This window comes from Polypterus senegalus, chromosome 9, assembly GCF_016835505.1.
Source record: "Polypterus senegalus isolate Bchr_013 chromosome 9, ASM1683550v1, whole genome shotgun sequence".
Lineage (NCBI taxonomy): Eukaryota > Metazoa > Chordata > Cladistia > Polypteriformes > Polypteridae > Polypterus > Polypterus senegalus.
Genome location: NC_053162.1, coordinates 4,582,595 through 4,599,947, shown reverse-complemented (window position 1 = coordinate 4,599,947; position 17,353 = coordinate 4,582,595). Strand labels below are relative to the sequence as shown.

At 41.1% G+C, this 17,353-nt stretch overlaps 1 protein-coding gene across 2 annotated transcripts in view; it reads left to right on the top strand.

Moving 5' to 3' along the window:
- LOC120535077 (collagen alpha-1(XI) chain-like) overlaps positions 1-17,353 on the top strand; it is a 456,300-nt gene that overhangs the window by 103,734 nt on the left and 335,213 nt on the right. For both annotated transcript variants that reach the window (XM_039762625.1, XM_039762624.1), the window contains exon 2: positions 4,017-4,184. In XM_039762625.1, coding sequence (XP_039618559.1) covers positions 4,017-4,184 — 168 coding nt within the window. The remainder of the gene's footprint in view (positions 1-4,016; positions 4,185-17,353) is intronic.

Here is a 17,353-nt window from a genome sequence, read left to right as displayed (position 1 = left end):
AAAAATTAAAGGAACACTTTGAAAACACATCAGATCTCAATGGGAAAAAGAAATCCTCCTGGATATCTATACTGATATAGACTGGGTAATGTGTTAGGAACGAAAGGATGCCACATCGTTTGATGGAAATGAAAATGATCAACCTACAGAGCCCTGAATTCAAAGACGCCCCAAAAATCAGAGTGAAAAAATGATGTGGCAGGCTCGTCCATTTTGCCAAAATTGAATTACAGCAACCTTGGTGCATCTGCCAATTTTGGTATTCTATGGCGAATGCCAATCGAGCTGCATGCTGCTGGGCAGTGAGCTCAGGGCCCATTAGAGGACATGGGGCCCTTGGGTCACCCTCATGAAGTCTGTTTCTGGTTGTTTGGTCAGAGACATTCACACCAGTGGCCTGCTTGCCCAAAGCAGCAGATACTGGTCCTGCTGATGGGTTATGGACCTTCTATGGCCCTCTCCAGCTCTCCTAGAGTAACTGCTTGTCTCCTAGAATCTCCTCCATGCCCTTGAGACTGTGCAGGGAGACACAGCAAACCTTCTGGCAATGACACGTATTGATGTGCCATCTTGGAGAAGTTGGACTACCTGTGCAACCTCTGTAGGGTCCAGGTATCGCCTCACGCTACCAGTAGTGACACTGACTGTAGCCAAATGCAAAACTAGTAAAGAAACAGTCAGAAAAGATGAGGAGGGAAAAATGTGAGTGGCCTCCACCTGTTAAACCATTCCTGTTTTGGGGGTCATCTCATTGTTGCCCCTCTAGTGCATCTGTTGTTAATTTCATTAACACCACAGCATCTGAAACTGATTAACAACCTCCTCTGCTACTTAACTGACCAGATTAATATCCCATAAGTTTCATTGACTTTATGCTATACTCTGATTAAAAAGTGTTCCTTTAATTTTTGAGCAGTATATATATATATATATATATATACTTATTTATATATAAGTCAACTTATTTATATTATATATATTTATTTATTATATATATATATATATATATATATATATATATATATATATATATATATATATTTTTTATTTATTAAAAATATGGTATTAAATAATTAATTATATATATATATAGTAAAAAGAATGACCCAGAGACATTGAGAAGGTTTGGGGCAGCCACCCATATAATATTTCCCGGCTGCAAAACTAATTAAAGAGAAGACATGTTCACATGACTGAGTCCAAAACAGAACTGATCATTGTCTTAAGATGGCGGCTTTTAAATGCTCGCAGCGGCTGTGATGTCATCAGGGTCAGAGCTGGAAGTGATGTCGTTGGTTGACCCACAACCAGGCGGGCTTTCCCTAGAATGGCCTGCAAGGAATTGAGAGAGAGAATTAGTACCCTTCGTCACCCCCTGATTTGGCGTGAAAATACATTTATTCAGGCCCTGTAGTTGTCCCTAAACATGCGGGCGTGACAATATATATATATATATACAGTATAGATATCTTCTATATATATAAAAGCCAAATACCACTGAGTCACTCATCATGAAATCATGAATTCAATCATGAGGATTTGGGACTTGAAATTTGAAATGTAGGTTACCTTTAGCCCATAGGTGCTCACTAATGTCCGGTTTTAAAAATTTGTTTGAACATTCCGGATGATTTTGCGACTTTCTCATCGCACTAACAATCACAGTTCACTTGCAGTTCCGATCTATTAGGGTGGATCCGAGACAGACTCATCAGGCTGCAGGGAGTAGGGTGAGACCCTCCTCACTCACGCGTCTGCCTCGGGGTGTAACCTTAACTCCACTGAGTTAGCGAGCGAGAGAATAACTTAACAGATTTAGATTGGGTTTCTTGCTACAATTTGTTTGAACATTGATTGTGCCACTTAGGTCATTGCACTAAGTATCATAGTTTGCTTGCAGGAAGGATTTATTTGCGCTAATCCGAGACAGAGGCTGTGGGCCGAGGAGAGTGGGGAGCGTAACATCAGTTGTGGGGAGTCAGGTGGGACCCTCGCTCCACTTCTGGTTATGTTTTGCAGTGTACCTTACCTTCTCTTAGCTAGCGATACTTGCTTGTTTATTGATTTTAACAGTTTGTCCTGTTTCACTACTACGCACGCAGAGCCACAGGGGACAACTAGTTTACTATATTTACACAGGTGTGTGTTTTTCTTCAATGTATCAACTACACATTCGTAATTTGGATTTTGATCGGCGGCCAATCGATCAGAACATCCCTAGTAGTGAGCACAATCTTGGACACCAGCAGTCATGCCACCTGCACTTCAGAACATGTCATCCGCCTGAAGTTAAGCATCTGGACCAGCCAGGACTTGGGTGGAGAGACCATCTTGGTAAAACTGGTGTTGCTGCTGGAAGTGGTGTTGATGAAACCACTTATCCCGTGTGTGGATCCCAATGCCCCAGTGCAGTGATGTGTCACCTCCCTTTGTTCATCCTTGTTTTGTATTTCACACGGAGCTCTTAGCCAATCTTTTTAAGTAGGAGATGCTTTGTTACCATGGTTACATCCCGACATTAGGGTACATGATGAGGACATTGCGTTTCATTGATTCCTCCTTTAGGGGATGATTTGGAGTCGACTGGAGCACTTTGGCCTTTCTTTTCGTCTTCTCTAGCCTGTCACCCTTCAGATTTTGTGTGTGTCACAACAGCCACCCCTTTTGTATGTCCAACTTGAGGACAATGCTTTTTTCAATTATTTTAATTTTGTTGTCAATGCGTGTGAGACACGAAGCAATATTTAAAAAACTAGGGGGCTCCGCCCCCGGATTTAGTTTACCAGATATACAATTTAAAGAGATTGTTATTTTCATGGGAATTGTTACATATGCATTATCTTCACTTTTGTAAAAACAATATTTGGAATTAACTTTTCTTCAAGATCACGTTGAATTTCGATTCTGTGTTTGGACTTGCATCATGACAATGCAACATATATAACTGCCTGTGAGTGAATATCGTTTCTTTCTCTCTAATAAATAAAACAACGTTCTCGAATGTTTGTCCCTGCTCTTTCTTCTTCGCTTTGTCGTTGACGTGTTATCTCAAACGTATAAAATTATTGCCCTGAGAAAATTTATAAGAGCTGAGAGCGCAGGCAGTGTGTCTCGCAAAAGCATTCACACGAATGAGAGGTTAGATGACTGATGTCTTGTTAGAAAATGGTTGTAAGTAGGATGTGACTTGAAGGAACCTCATGTTAAAAGTCTCACGGGACTTCATATCGCAACAACGCTTTTGGAATCTTTTTCTCGCTGGCAACACGAATTAGACGATCTACAAGTCTCCGACTTAAAGTTTAAATCCAAACAATATATTCGATCTCTTTTTGCTGTTCCGTTATTTCACCGAGTAATAATTTCCATTTGTTTGTGCTAATGTGATCTTTACTGTCATGTTTTTGAGACTTTGGAGTTTTTCTTCCATTATCTCTAACCTGCTGTTCATGTGTACTACACCAACGTCTTTGAATCCTTTACGACGTTCTACTTTGTCATCTACTCTTTGTGCTTTATTTCCGGCTGCGGGCCTGGTTAAATCTCGATCTCGCGGGATGTATTATGCCACTCGCGTTGTGAAGGGGGGGCTGAATGCACGCTAAGAAGATGTGGTTGGATCAGCTGCTGTCTTGCTGCTTCTGCTGCTGGCGAGCCGTGTGTTCTGCTTGTCGCGCTGCGCGTCGATCATTTAAAAACCCGTACAGCAGCTGTCCTTTTGTCACTTTGTATCTTTGCCACTCGCGTTATGAAGTGGTCTGAATGCACACAAAGGAGATGCGGTTGGATCAGCTGCTGGCTTGCTGCTGCTGATCTGCGTATTCTGCTTGTCGCGCTGCACGTCAATCCTTTAAAAGCCTGTACAGCAGCTGTCCTTTTGTCTCACGTGACGTCAAAGTGTATTCCGAGAAGATAACGTCTTGTCTCCCTCCCAAGATTTTTTTTTTATAATAGAGAGACAGGAGGGTGCCCACCGGTGACATTGCTGATTTTGTATTGTTTTTTTGTTTCCACAGTGGAACCCGCAGATCTCTTGAAGATATTAGAGTTTCAGAATTTACCCGAAGGTGTAACGAAAACGACAGGGTTTTGTCCACACAGAAGATCTTCCAAAGGACCTGATGTGGCTTATAGAGTATCGAAGGAGGCCCAGCTGAGTGCACCCACCAAGCAGCTTTATCCTGGTAAGAAACACTGATCTTTTCTAAGTGTGTTTAATGGCAGACATTGTGGTGTCAACGAGAGGCAGTGAACTACAGTGGCATTGTGGAATCACTGAGGAGCATTATTGGACTTAAATGCCAATGAGAGGGTCAGTAGTATGAATCGTTGGAGAATAAACTGAAGTCACTGGTTAAACAAGGGGCATTTTTGAAACACAATGGAAATGTTTTATCAATGAGAAGTATTGTTGAACGTCAGTGCCAATGTGGGGTCAGAAGGCATCATTGGAGTGCAGTGGCATCATGGAATTAATGAGGTGCAAGATTCGAATGGACTGACATCGAGGATGTCAATGGGGAGAATCTTTAGAATACATTGACATTGTGGGGATGATTGTCAAGCATTGGTGGACTTTAATTGCAATTTTATGTCAACAGGGCATCATCAGAGTACACTGGCACCATGGAATTAATCAGGGACACTGTGGGGTCATTCAATAGTATTATTGGATTAAGTGGGGGTAAACAATGGGCAACATTGAAGTACACTGGCAACATATAATCATTGAGGATCATGATGGAACTGCAGTGGCATGATGGGGTCAAATATATTAAAACGGTAGGATACCATGCCACTGTAGAGCCCATGAATAGCATCACTAAATTTGGAGAGATCAGTGAGGGGCATCTTTGGATTACACTGCTATTGTCATTGAACATAAATAGCAGTATGGGGTTAATGACAGGCATCATTGGACTGCAAGGAGGGGCACTAATAGTGTAGATTTGATGAGGGGTCAATGAAGGGTATCTTTGGACTATGATGCTATTTCAGGGTCAGTCAGAGGCAACTTTGGACCCCACTGTCATTGTGTGGTTAATGAAAGGCATTAATTGGGATTCCCTGGTATTGAGATATTGATTGACATTAGGGAGTCTGTGAAGGACATCACTGGATGGCACCACATCTATCTGAATGCTTTGCCAGTGTGGACCCAGTAAGGAAAGCTGTTGGGGTCAATGTGGGTATAAATAAAGAAGAACACATTTGAAGAGCACTGTGATTTTGGGGTCACTTACAAGCGTAACCTGAGATAATTGGTATTGTGGGGTTAATGAAGATTGTCACCGGTCATTGTGGAGTCATTAGAGCACACTGGAATATTGTGGTCAATGAGGGTCTTCATTGGAGTCCACTGACAGTGTGGATTCAATAATAGATGTCATTGGGCTCCAATGGCTTTGCAGAGTCACTCATGAGTATTATTGAGGTTCACTGAAGTCAAGTCGTGTAGGCATTTTTATTTTTATCAGACAGCACAGGCTCTCATGAAGGCCAACAAAGCCTGCATTTATAGACACGTGTGCAAGGTCCCAAAAAAGCTGATTCCAAAGCGTCCGTGATTCAGTCCCACCATATCACAACAATGAAATGACAGAATTTCCTTTTACAATGCCACACTTCCCATTCGCAAACCCCATTTCAAGTGTTATCACTTGGAAACCACAGATGTCTGCTCTCATGTAATTTAGCTTACAGGCTTGCCTTTTGCAAAACCAGGCTCGGCCACAACAAACAGTATGGTGGCAAGGCCAAGAAGTCGTGGGTATCTGCTCAGAGCCAAACTCCGAGGTGGTCAACCACTGGGACGGCCTTATACTGACAATGTTTACTGCAGGAAAAAAGTGGAGTCTCCGAAATCCTGTCGATGATCTAAATTACACCTTATTGATGGGCCTGGCTAGGGATGAAATCGGTTGGCACCGTTCAGTGCAGAATTACAGCGTCTGTCACCTGCAGGCCAAGACAGCTGACCATTGAGCAAGGTGACGTGCTTAAGAAAACTGACTACAGCTAAACGAGAAACTTGCTGTGCAAGTCCAGTGGTGTCAGGCTTCACTAACGCTAGGCCACAGTGGCTGCTGGTTTATTAATGGGCTGCAATTGATTAAAGATTTTTTCTATTTATGCCTTGCTGTTCCTGAACCCAGTGGGCACTTTGAAAAACATCCTTTTACTTTGAACTTGGCCATGCCCCATGTCTCCTCTGCTGGTGACACGTCTGGCTTCTAAATGGTGACTGTTGAAACTCTTTCATCGCTGTACTGATTCATTTACTGGGAGTTATGGTTAACCAGGGCTCTCTCTGATGTCCATTCTTTTTATTTATTTATTTTGATTGATCGTGATATTATTAATTGTATTGTTTATACATTTATTATTTGTAGATAGATTAGATTTGACAGAATAGATTTATATAAATCTATTATATAGTGCCTTTCAAATCTATCTATCTATCTATCTATCTATCTATCTATCTATCTATCTATCTATCTATCTATCTATTATATAGTGCCTTTCATATCTATCTATCTATCTATCTATCTATCTATCTATCTATCTATCTATCTATCTATCTATCTATTATATACATTATCTATCTATCTATCTATCTATCTATCTATCTATCTATCTATCTGCTTCCTTCCTGTTTCATTGTCGCAGTGCATGTTGGGTGGTTGATCTGGCGCGAGTGCTGGTGGTGGGCTCTGAGTCTGGTGAGTGAAGTGTTTTGTTTAACTTTTTTCCCCCCTTTCCCATTTTCATTTTCTTGGTGAATTGTTTGAAAGTTTTTCCGTTTTCTTTTGTGTGAAGTGGCATCTGGCCACAGCAGCCATAATGGCTGCGAATTTAGAACGATTGAGTCGCCGCCATGGGATAAAACTTCTGTGTGATGTTTTTTTCCCCTTAGAAAGTGCGGTGTTGGCGGTAGGCAATGTGATCGGTTGTGAGAACATTAAGTCCGCCTCACGAATGAACGGCGCAATCGTATTATTTTTGAGTTCTGTCGATCTGGTGCAGACAATTGTAGAAAAGGGTGTAGTGATCGATGGCTCGTTCGTGCAGGTGTCTCCGTTGGCGGCGCCAGCACGTAAAGTAACGTTATCGAATGTCCCCCCCTTTTTGAGGAATGAGACTATAGAAAAGAATTAGTACGTCACGGTCGTTTAGTTTCAAAAATCCGCTATATTCCTTTGGGGTGCAAGTCGCCGGAGTTAAAACATGTAATGTCTTTTAGGAGACAAGTTTACATGGTGCTCAACAAAATGGATGAAAGTTTAAATGTTGCTATGAGGTTTAAGATTGATGGTTTCGATTATGTGATTTTTCTGAGTTCGGATGAAATGAAATGTTTTGGGTGTGGAAGTGAGGGGCATTTAGTTAAAATTGTCCAGTGAAAGTGAACAGAGCAGTTGTTCGTGATAACCTGCATGTCACTAATGACGATTTACAAGATCGGCCTTTACTGCTTAATGGTAATGAAAACACAAAGACACCAGAGGAAGCGCGGCCCGAGGAGAGTGTAAATGTTTCTGAACCTTTAAATAAGGGAGATGAGTTGCTTGATGGGGAAATGCACAGACCAGCATCGATGGGGACATCGGAATGAAAATGCAGCAGAAGATTCTGCTACAGCACAGGGAAGTGTGTGGGGAGAGATTGAAATGGAGGAAGGCGACGATAACGCACCTGAGCCATACGATGGGTTTAAACGGCCTGCTAAAAAGACAAGCTGGGAGGAGGAAGGAACCGCGCGAAAACGCAGTAATGTTACGGCTTGTGCTGCTGAGGAAGGCGAGGGTCCCGCTGCAGCCCCACCGGTTACGCAGGGCAGGTACGCGGCCCTAGCTGAGGCAGACAGTGAAAACGCGGCTGGGCTGAGTGAGGGAGACGAGGAGGCGGAGGGGGAAATGTCGGATAGTTCAACTGTGTCTGACCTACAAGAATGTAAAGGTAGAGGGGGATACAGTGCTCAAAGTATCAGAACATTTGTGACGGAAACTGAGGGCAGAAGGGGTGTAGATGTGACCGATTACTTTCCTGATGTGCAACTTTTTATCTCTTCAATACAAAGCCTAAGAAAAGAAAAGTCCTCTTCTGTCTTGTTCACTGATAAAGAGCTTCTCAGATTAAAGAATCTGTCAAGCAGGCTGAAGAAACAGTTCAAACTAAATAAGCAGTAATGGAGAGGGCAACTGCACCATTTCCAAGATCCTGTATATTCTGGGATCTGTGGTTTATTTTGACTATTTTATATTTTCATTTAACATGGCTTGCTTTAATGTAGGAAGCTTAAATATTAATGGTGGAAGAAATAATAATAAGAGGCTAGCTTTGTTTGAATTCATAAAGCAAAAAGACTTAAAAGTTACCTTTGTACAGGAAACCCATATAGACAGCAAATCAATGGGAGTGGAGTAGGGATTGGAAAGGGACATTTATTACAGTAACGGTACAAATATTAGTGCTGGAGTAGCCATTCTGTTTTCTAAGAATGTTCACGTAGTTCTTTGTGATGTTGAAGAAATAGTGAAGGGGAGGCTGCTCAAAGTGCGTCAAACTTCAAGGCAGTTCTTTTACTTTTATTAATGTATACGCCCCGAACGATGGGAATGAGAAAATCGCTTTTTTTAAGAAGTTGGAGGGTGTGCTGACACAATGTTGTACAAATGAAGTCCTCGTTCTAGGTGGGGATTTTAATTGCACCCTTGATACTCAAAAGACAGAAATAACGGGCTGGAGCCACACACGCTCAGCCCAGGAATTAGAGAGAGTTGTGAGCGAGATGGGACTGGAAGATGTGTGGCGAAATAAAAATGGGGGCACCAGACAATATACATGGGGGAGGATGAATGGGGGGATTATTTCAATGGCGAGGCTTGATCGTCTTTATTGTTTCAAGCACCATATTGGTTTATTTAAAAACGGTCACATTACCCCTGCAGGGTTCTCAGATCACAGTTTGGTGTCTTGTTCTGTGATATTAACTGATTATAAGCCCGTAGTGCCTACTGGCATTTTAATACGCTCCTCCTTCAAGACCAAAGTTTTAAAGACTTATTTAAATTTTTTTGGGCAAGTTGGAGACTCATGAAGAAGGAGTTCACCAGTTTACAACAGTGGTGGGAGGTTGGGAAGACCCACATTCGTTTATTATGTCAGGAATACACCAGAAATGTCACTAAGTCACTACAGGCTGACATGGCAATGTTAGAAACTGAAATCATTCAGATTCAGCAGCTTCTACAGCAGGGTCCAGATGTCAAATTGTTGGAAACTCTTGGGGTTAAAAAGAAGGGCCTTGCCCACTTATTGGAAACAAGGGCTCGGGGGGCTCTAGTGAGGGCGATTCCAACAGATAACTGACATGGATGCACCAACCCAGTATTTTTTGGACTTGAGAAAAGAACTCTCAACATAAGGTCTTACATTGCATAAGACAGGATAACGGTGAGGAGACTCAGGACCCGGGTGAGATAAGGCGGCGGTCCGGAGGTTTTATGAGACTCTTTTTGCAACAGAGGAAGGTGAGGCTGAGGAACAGCAGACCTTCTTGAAGGATTTACCGCACCTTCGTGATGCAGACTCCGAAGAGCTGGAGAAGGAGTTGTGCTTAGGAGAGCTCACTGCTGCACTGAAAGAATTGAATAATGGAAAAGTCCCAGGCATTGATGGCATTCCAGTGGAATTTTATAAAGACTTCTGGGATATTATTGGTCCTGATGTATTGGAGGTATTCCTCTACAGTATTAAAATGGTGTGTTACCTCAGAGTTGCCGCAGGGCGTAATAACACTACTGCCAAAAAGGTGACCTACAAAATCTCAAAACTGGCGGCCTGTGTCCCTCCTTTGTGCTGATTACAAAATCCTGTCAAAGGCTCTAGCTAACAGATTGCGAACTGTTTTAGCTCAGGTGGTGCATCCTGATCAGAGCTATTGTGTCCCTCATAGAATGATTTTTAATAATATTTTCTTAATTCGAGATATTTTTGCAGTATCCAAACTCTTTAACTTTCCAATTGGTCTTATTTCTTTAGATCAAGAGAAGGCCTTTGACAGGGTCAGACATTCATTTATGGGAAGTCATGCAGGCTTTTGGGTTTGGGGACCGTTTTGTTAAATATATTCAGCTATTGTATAGTGACATTTCTGGTGTAGTTAAGGTCAATGGTGGTTTGTGCGAACCTTTTGATGTCAGAAGAGGAGTCAGGCAGGGGTGCCCTTTGTCTGGAATGCTCTACGTGTTGGCCTTGGAACCTTTTTGGTTAAACTGAGAGGAGTGTTGACTGGTCTATCAATTCCATGTTGCACTGCGGAGCCTGTTAAGGTTTCAGCATACGCTGATGACATCATCATCGTCATTAAAAATCAGGAGGACGTTGACATTTTGCTTCAATGCCAGAGATCTTTTGAAATTGTTTCATCAGCTAAAATAAACTGGGGAAAGAGCAGTGCTATCTTACTGGGCAACTGGACTGGTTTAAAACCACCACAACTGGTTGGTGACCTGCAGTGGTCCTCTGAAGGATTGTTATATTTAGGAGTGTTTCTTGGGGATGAACACTTCATACGAAAGAACTGGGATGGAGTACTGCAGAAGGTGAAGGATCGGCTTGCTCGGTGGAGGTGGATTCTACCTCAGTTATCCTACAGAGGCAGGATGCTCATCATTAACAACCTCATAGCCTCAGGACTGTGGCATAAATGCATTTGTTTAGAGCCTCCTGCACAGCTGCTTCAAAATATTCAGGAAGTTTTAATCAACTTTTTTTGGGATGGCCTGCATTGGCTTAGGAGAAGTGTCCTGTTTCAGCCACTGGATGAAGGTGGGCAAGGCATTATAGATGTGTTCGGAGAGTTGCTGCATTTCGCTACAGACTTTACAGAAATTGTTGTATCCTTCTGAGCATCAGCCGTGGATGGATTTGGCACAACGTTTCTTTGACCACATTGAAAACCTGAAATTTGGAAAAACTCTGCTGCTGTGCCAGGTGAATAAATTTGATATGTCGGACATACCGGACTTTTATAAGAGTCTTTTTAAAGCCTGGCAGATGGTGACAATTAAAGGGGATGAGGACAGCCTGTCATTGTTCTGGGTTTTGGAAGAGCCCATTGTTAATAATGTGAAGTACAGTAGTTCAGTGGGACTGTCTCAAACTTTCATTAATCATCTTAAACATGGAGTGTGCACAAAACTAAAACATGTTATTGACTGTGAAAAGTTTTGTTGGAAAACGCAAATGAAATTGCACACCAAATTGGAGTGCGGTCAGTGAGAGTGGTGCAGACCTTTTAACACAAGTGAAGGCTTCACTGTCATCTGAGAGATCGGCACTCCTGAGAGACATGTTCAATGAACGGACTCATCCACCTGAGGATCCTGATTTTCCTACACTTTTGGTATCTCCTGGGGGTGACTGGACAACGGCGGAGCCAAGCAAATTTCTTTCGGTGGAGAGGCTGATGGACCTGCCTTTGCCAACGGCTACAGGGAAACAATTGTACTGGCTGTGCGTAAAAGTGAGACATCGAGACTCCCTGAGGACGATAACAGACACTCCATGGAGGAGAAAGATGGACTGCACAGAATTCTCAGAGCCAGCCTGGAGGTCGCTATACAAGCCACCATTGACCAGTAGGGTGGGTGATTTACAGTGGAGGGTCTTACATGGGATCTTAGCTGTGAACTCCTTCTTGTCAATTATTATACCTGGGGTGTCTGACTGTTGTTGTTTCTGTGGGGAAAGAGAGACCGTGTTTCACTGTTTTATGTTTTGTCCAAGGCTTGAGCCTTTGTTTAATTTACTAGAGAGGCTTGTTGGGGGATTGGAAATGGTGTACACTAGGGTGGGCTTTCTGTTTGGTTTTAAAAAAACTAAAAGAAACACAGATAATGTGAATTTGGCAAACTTTATTATGGGGCAAAGTAAATTAGCTATTTGGAAAACAGAAGGCACAAAATTGAAGGGAATGGTTTACAAGATCCGATTGTGTTTTTTAAAATACTGTGCCTTAGTCGCATTTTGATTGATTTTAATTTTTACAAATCCACAAAGAATATGGACAAGTTTAAAACAATATGGTGTGTGAATAGTGTACTGTGTGACTGTGATAATGAGGAACTGCGGTTTGTTTTTTAGGGGGTTTGTTTGGTTCATTTGTGTTTTTTCAAAAAAAAAAAAATGAACATGTAAATATATTTATAATAATGTGTAAGTTGTATATTTGATGTTTTTGTCAATAAAGTTTGTTTTAAAAAAAAAAAAATATCTATCTATCTATCTATCTATCTATCTATCTATCTATCTATCTATCTATCTATACTATCTACATTATCTATCTATCTATCTATCTATCTATCTATCTATCATATAGTGCCTTTCAGATCTATCTATCTATCTATCTATCTATCTATCTATCTATCTATCTATCTATCTATCTATCTATCTATCTATCTATCTATCTATCTATCTATCTATCTATCTATCTATCTATCTATTTCAGAATGGCCTGTTAATGTAATCTCTCTAACTGACATGCAGCATGTTGTCACAGTGGGATGCCATGATTAGCGAGTAGCATTACATTGCCTCACAGAATGTCACAATACGTTGGTCCAGTCTAGCATTCTGGCCCAGATCTGAGTGGTATCTCCTGATATTCAGAAGGTTTACCTGCCAGTAGTTCTGTTCCACCCTGCAGCCTGCTGTTCCATTAAAACTTGCTAATGTAAGCTTTGGGTTATTCCAGTGCCGGTGCTCTTAGTGATTTATCATTTGTTTAGTTTAAACAGCTTGGCCCCAGCTGAGTGCATCATATAGCGTCCTATATCTGTCTGCACGGGAGGATGTTGGAAGTGAAGGTTTTATAAACTTTCTTGGAATAGATTAAACAATCTGAAAGTGACTCATGAGAAAAACACTCCAAAAAGGGAAGCACAAGCTCTCAATAAAATGCCTTTTAATGATGGGCTTGGACTTTAAATAGTAAACATTTCATTAAATTGGCTGTTTCTAGCCTGGGGGTCAAGGGAGCCCTGGGGAATTTTCTGAGAGCATCCAAAAGTCTTGAGAAAGCTTTTTTGTGGATTTTTTAAAAATTCTTCTCTTTAACATCAAGGAAACCACCCTGCTAATGAATACAGCAAAAAAAAAAAATCTGTTTCATTTCAAAGGGTCAGCCAAATGAGGGAGTCTTGGTGCGAGTCTTCACTGAAACTGTCATATGCCCCCTCCGTGTCTACTCATCAATAAGCTAGAATGCTACGGTGGTGATTGTTTGAATCCAGGGATCCTAATGCTACATTTGTGAATCTTTGCTTAAATTGTTTGCCCAGCTTTGACCTGGAGCCTGTCCTGCCAGTATAGGGCTGTGTTGTCCCAGATGGCACACAGATTGAGATGCCAGAGATCGGCAGTATGAAAATTCAACTGGGATTCAAGTGTTATGCCCAATCACCCTGCAATGCCAAAACCAAAGAAAAGATCCGTCCTATAGGGGGTGCTAATGAACCACAGAAATTGGTTATGCTGGCCCAGTTTGGAGTCGCCTATCCATCTTTAAGTAGGGGAGAAATCAAAATCATTAGGAAGGAATTTTACAGTCCACATAGAAGGCACCTTAAGTGAAGTTTGAACTGGGGTTCAAGTGCTCTGAGGGAAGGCTTGTCTAGCTGTGCTTATTGCCCAAATTCTTTTCCAAAAAAATGTTGAAAGGTTCCATCAGCATATCTTCGTTCTACTCACTATGCTGTCTCGGAAAGAATCAGTGATGATCTGAAGTAAGGACAGGAGAAAGACCTAGTCCAAACAACGAATGGTCAAAGCCAGAAAAGCAACCAATCAAATCGCCAAAAGTAAAACAAAAGACACAAGTTACGTGTGAAATACCGAGAGACAAGATTTGAAAGAGTTTTATTTCATGCGATTAGAGGTTTCAATGTTTATCCATCAAAATTGGGTACGAAAGCCGGTCTAAAGATGGTTGTGTCAAAGATGTCACACTTATCGCACTTTCTGGAGAATTCTGTGAAGGATCACCCTGGAATTTCTGGACGAATAGCCTCTAAAACTACGGCACCCGGAAAAAATTACAGATGTTGATGCAATTTTAATACAGTACAATCACTCTTAACAGTAGAATTACCAGAGCCTACGAGAAAACGGACAAATCCGGCTCACCTTAAATCCGTTCACACCTCTCCATCAGCATATTTTGTCCTGTAAATGTGCCGATTAAGATCTATCTATCTATCTATCTATCTATCTATCTATCTATCTATCTATCTATCTATCTATCTATCTATCTATCATATAGTGCCTTTCATATCTATCTATCTATCTATCTATCTATCTATCTATCTATTATATAGTGCCTTTCATATCTATCTATCTATCTATCTATCTATCTGTCTATCTATCTATCTATCTATTATATAGTACCTTTTCTATCTATCTATCTATCTATCTATCTATCTATCTATCTATCTATCTATCTATCTATCTATCTATCTATCTATTATATAGTGCCTTTCATATCTATCTATCTATCTATCTATCTATCTATCTATCTATTATATAGTGCCTTTCATATCTATCTATCTATCTATCTATCTATCTATCTATCTATCTATCTATCTATCTATCTATCTATTATATAGTGCCTTTCATATCTATCTATCTATCTATCTATCTATCTATCTATCTATCTATTATATAGTGCCTTTCATATCTATCTATCTATCTATCTATCTATCTATCTATCTATCTATCTATCTATCTATCTATCTATCTATCTATTATATAGTGCCTTTCATATCTATCTATCTATCTATCTATCTATCTATCTATCTATCTATCTATCTATCTATCTATCTATCTATTATATAGTGCCTTTCATATCTATCTATCTATCTATCTATCTATCTATCTATCTATCTATTATATAGTGCCTTTCATATCTATCTATCTATCTATCTATCTATTATATAGTACCTTTTCTATCTATCTATCTATCTATCTATCTATCTATCTATCTATCTATCTATTATATAGTGCCTTTCATATCTATCTATCTATCTATCTATCTATCTATCTATAGTGCCTTTCATATCTATCTATCTATCTATCTATCTATCTATCTATCTATCTATCTATCTATCTATCTTCATTTCATACGACTAAATACTGCGACACTAAAAATCTTTGTTCAGAAAACACCGCAGTGCTCAGATGTTCCTAGGAAATGAAAGACGCGCCACTGTTATCTTTATTGTTGAAAGGAGAGTCAATTATGATGCAGGCTGAGAGGGGTTCCCAAACTTTTTCATATGACTGTATTTACATCTTCGTCCAGCCATCTTGTTTTTCTCTGCCGCTTGTTGAATTCTCGGTCACAGACAGCCAGTTCTGTGAATGATTAAACTCTTTTGACTGTAAGGCTTGCCCTTGGCGAGTGCTGCTGGTGCCATCACCGCGTCCTTACACTGAGTCTCGTTTTCCTTACTGACTGCCCACCTTACTATGTAATCCGGGGGCTTCTTGTTTTTCACCCACAATTCCAAAAGGCTTCCTTTTGATGTCTAAATGGCTCCAATGTCGTTGTTGTGTGTATCCTGTGATGGATCAGCAGGTTAAAACAAATGAGATGAGTCGATCTTCAGGAGTGAGGTTGTATTCTTCGTTTTTAAGAAGAAATGTTTGAATGTTAGGCCAGCATTGAGGCCATTGTTAGTGATCATCTTATGGGTGAAGATCACAGCCAACTAAAAGGGCTCAGCCTCAGGAGTTTTAGGAAAGATAGACGAGTCTGGAGGATGTGAGCAGGGCAGGTCAGTGTGTGTCAGGGCGTCTTTCTAAAAATCAAATTGTGGCAAGAAGTGTAAACTTTCAGAATAAATGGGTAGAGAGGCGAGTAATAATAATAATAATAATAATAAATTCTTTGCATTTATATAGTGCTTTTCTCACTCCTCAAAGCGCTCAGCAATTTCTCAAGGGCCAAACAGAGCAGAGTCCCTTTTGGCATTTTACGGGATTCGAACCGGCAGCTTTTCCGATTGCCTCAGAGCCACCCCTCCGCCCTAAGTAGGGACTAGAAATTCAACTCAGCCAGCCAAAAGTGTCTCTTACCGAGCAGTGGGATTCTCACAGATTCAGTGGAAAAGTTTCACACCAGGCGTCCAACTGCTGCTTTGGCTTTGAGACTTTGAGTCCTTTCCATTTTCCACAGTTTTTTATGGCTGCGTACAACAACCGTGTGGATTTCCCACAGAATGTAAAGAATTTTGCTGCTATTGGACACTTGCACATCTTTGTCCTCTTTGCACGCTTCCCTGTCTTGGAAATGTGTTCTCCTTACTGACCAACACGGTGAAGTCTTATTAAGGCTTCATGGCTCAGGTGCTCACTATGAAATGAGAATCTTTTTAGTGACTTTCTCTTCTGATGTGTGGTAAGTCAGGTTATGAAGTAGGAGAAGAAGACCACTCGATTTGAAAACAAGAAAAAAAAAATCCTGGGAATCGATACCACGAGCCTTCTTAACTCTTTTAGGGCAGATGTCGACAGGAGGGGTTGAGGACGCACGTCCTGGGATAGCGGGAGACAATCAGCTGTTAACTCCGTCCATCCATCCATTATCCAATGTCGATGTCAATTTATTTATAGAGCATATTTAGAACAAAATAGGAATGCTTTGGCCAAAGTGCTTTACAATAAAAGAAGAAAAAAAACCTACAATTAACGTAAATAACATAAATAGAAATAAAATAAATGAACATAAATAATTTTATTTTGTTCTTTATTTCACCTTATACAATTTCTCACATTAAGAATTTGTTAGTTTTCACATACCCCTTGGGGTCATGAGTGCAGAGTCAGCCATTGTAGAGGACCCCTGGAGCAAATAAAGGTTAAGGGTCTTGCTCAAGTGCCCAGCAGAGTAGGATCTCTTTTGGCAGTGATGACACAATTACTGATTCGAACCGGAAACCTTCGGGATACCAACGCCTCAGAGCCACCACTCCGCCCAAAATACTGTAAATGATAAATAGAAGTAAGGCTGCATCAATGGCGGCACGGTGGCGCAGGGGGTAGCGCTGCTGCCTCACAGTTAGGAGACCCGAGTTCACTTCCCAGGTCCTCCCTCCCTGTGTGGAGTTTGCATGTTCTCCCCGTGTCTGTGTGGGTTTCCTCCCACAGTCCAAAGACATGCAGGTCAGGTGCATTGGTGGTCCTGAATTGTCCCTAGTATGTGCTTGGTGTGTGTGTGTGCCCTGCGGTGGGCTAGCCCCCTGCCCAGGGATTTGCTCCTGACTTGTGCCCTGTGTTGGCTAGGATTGAC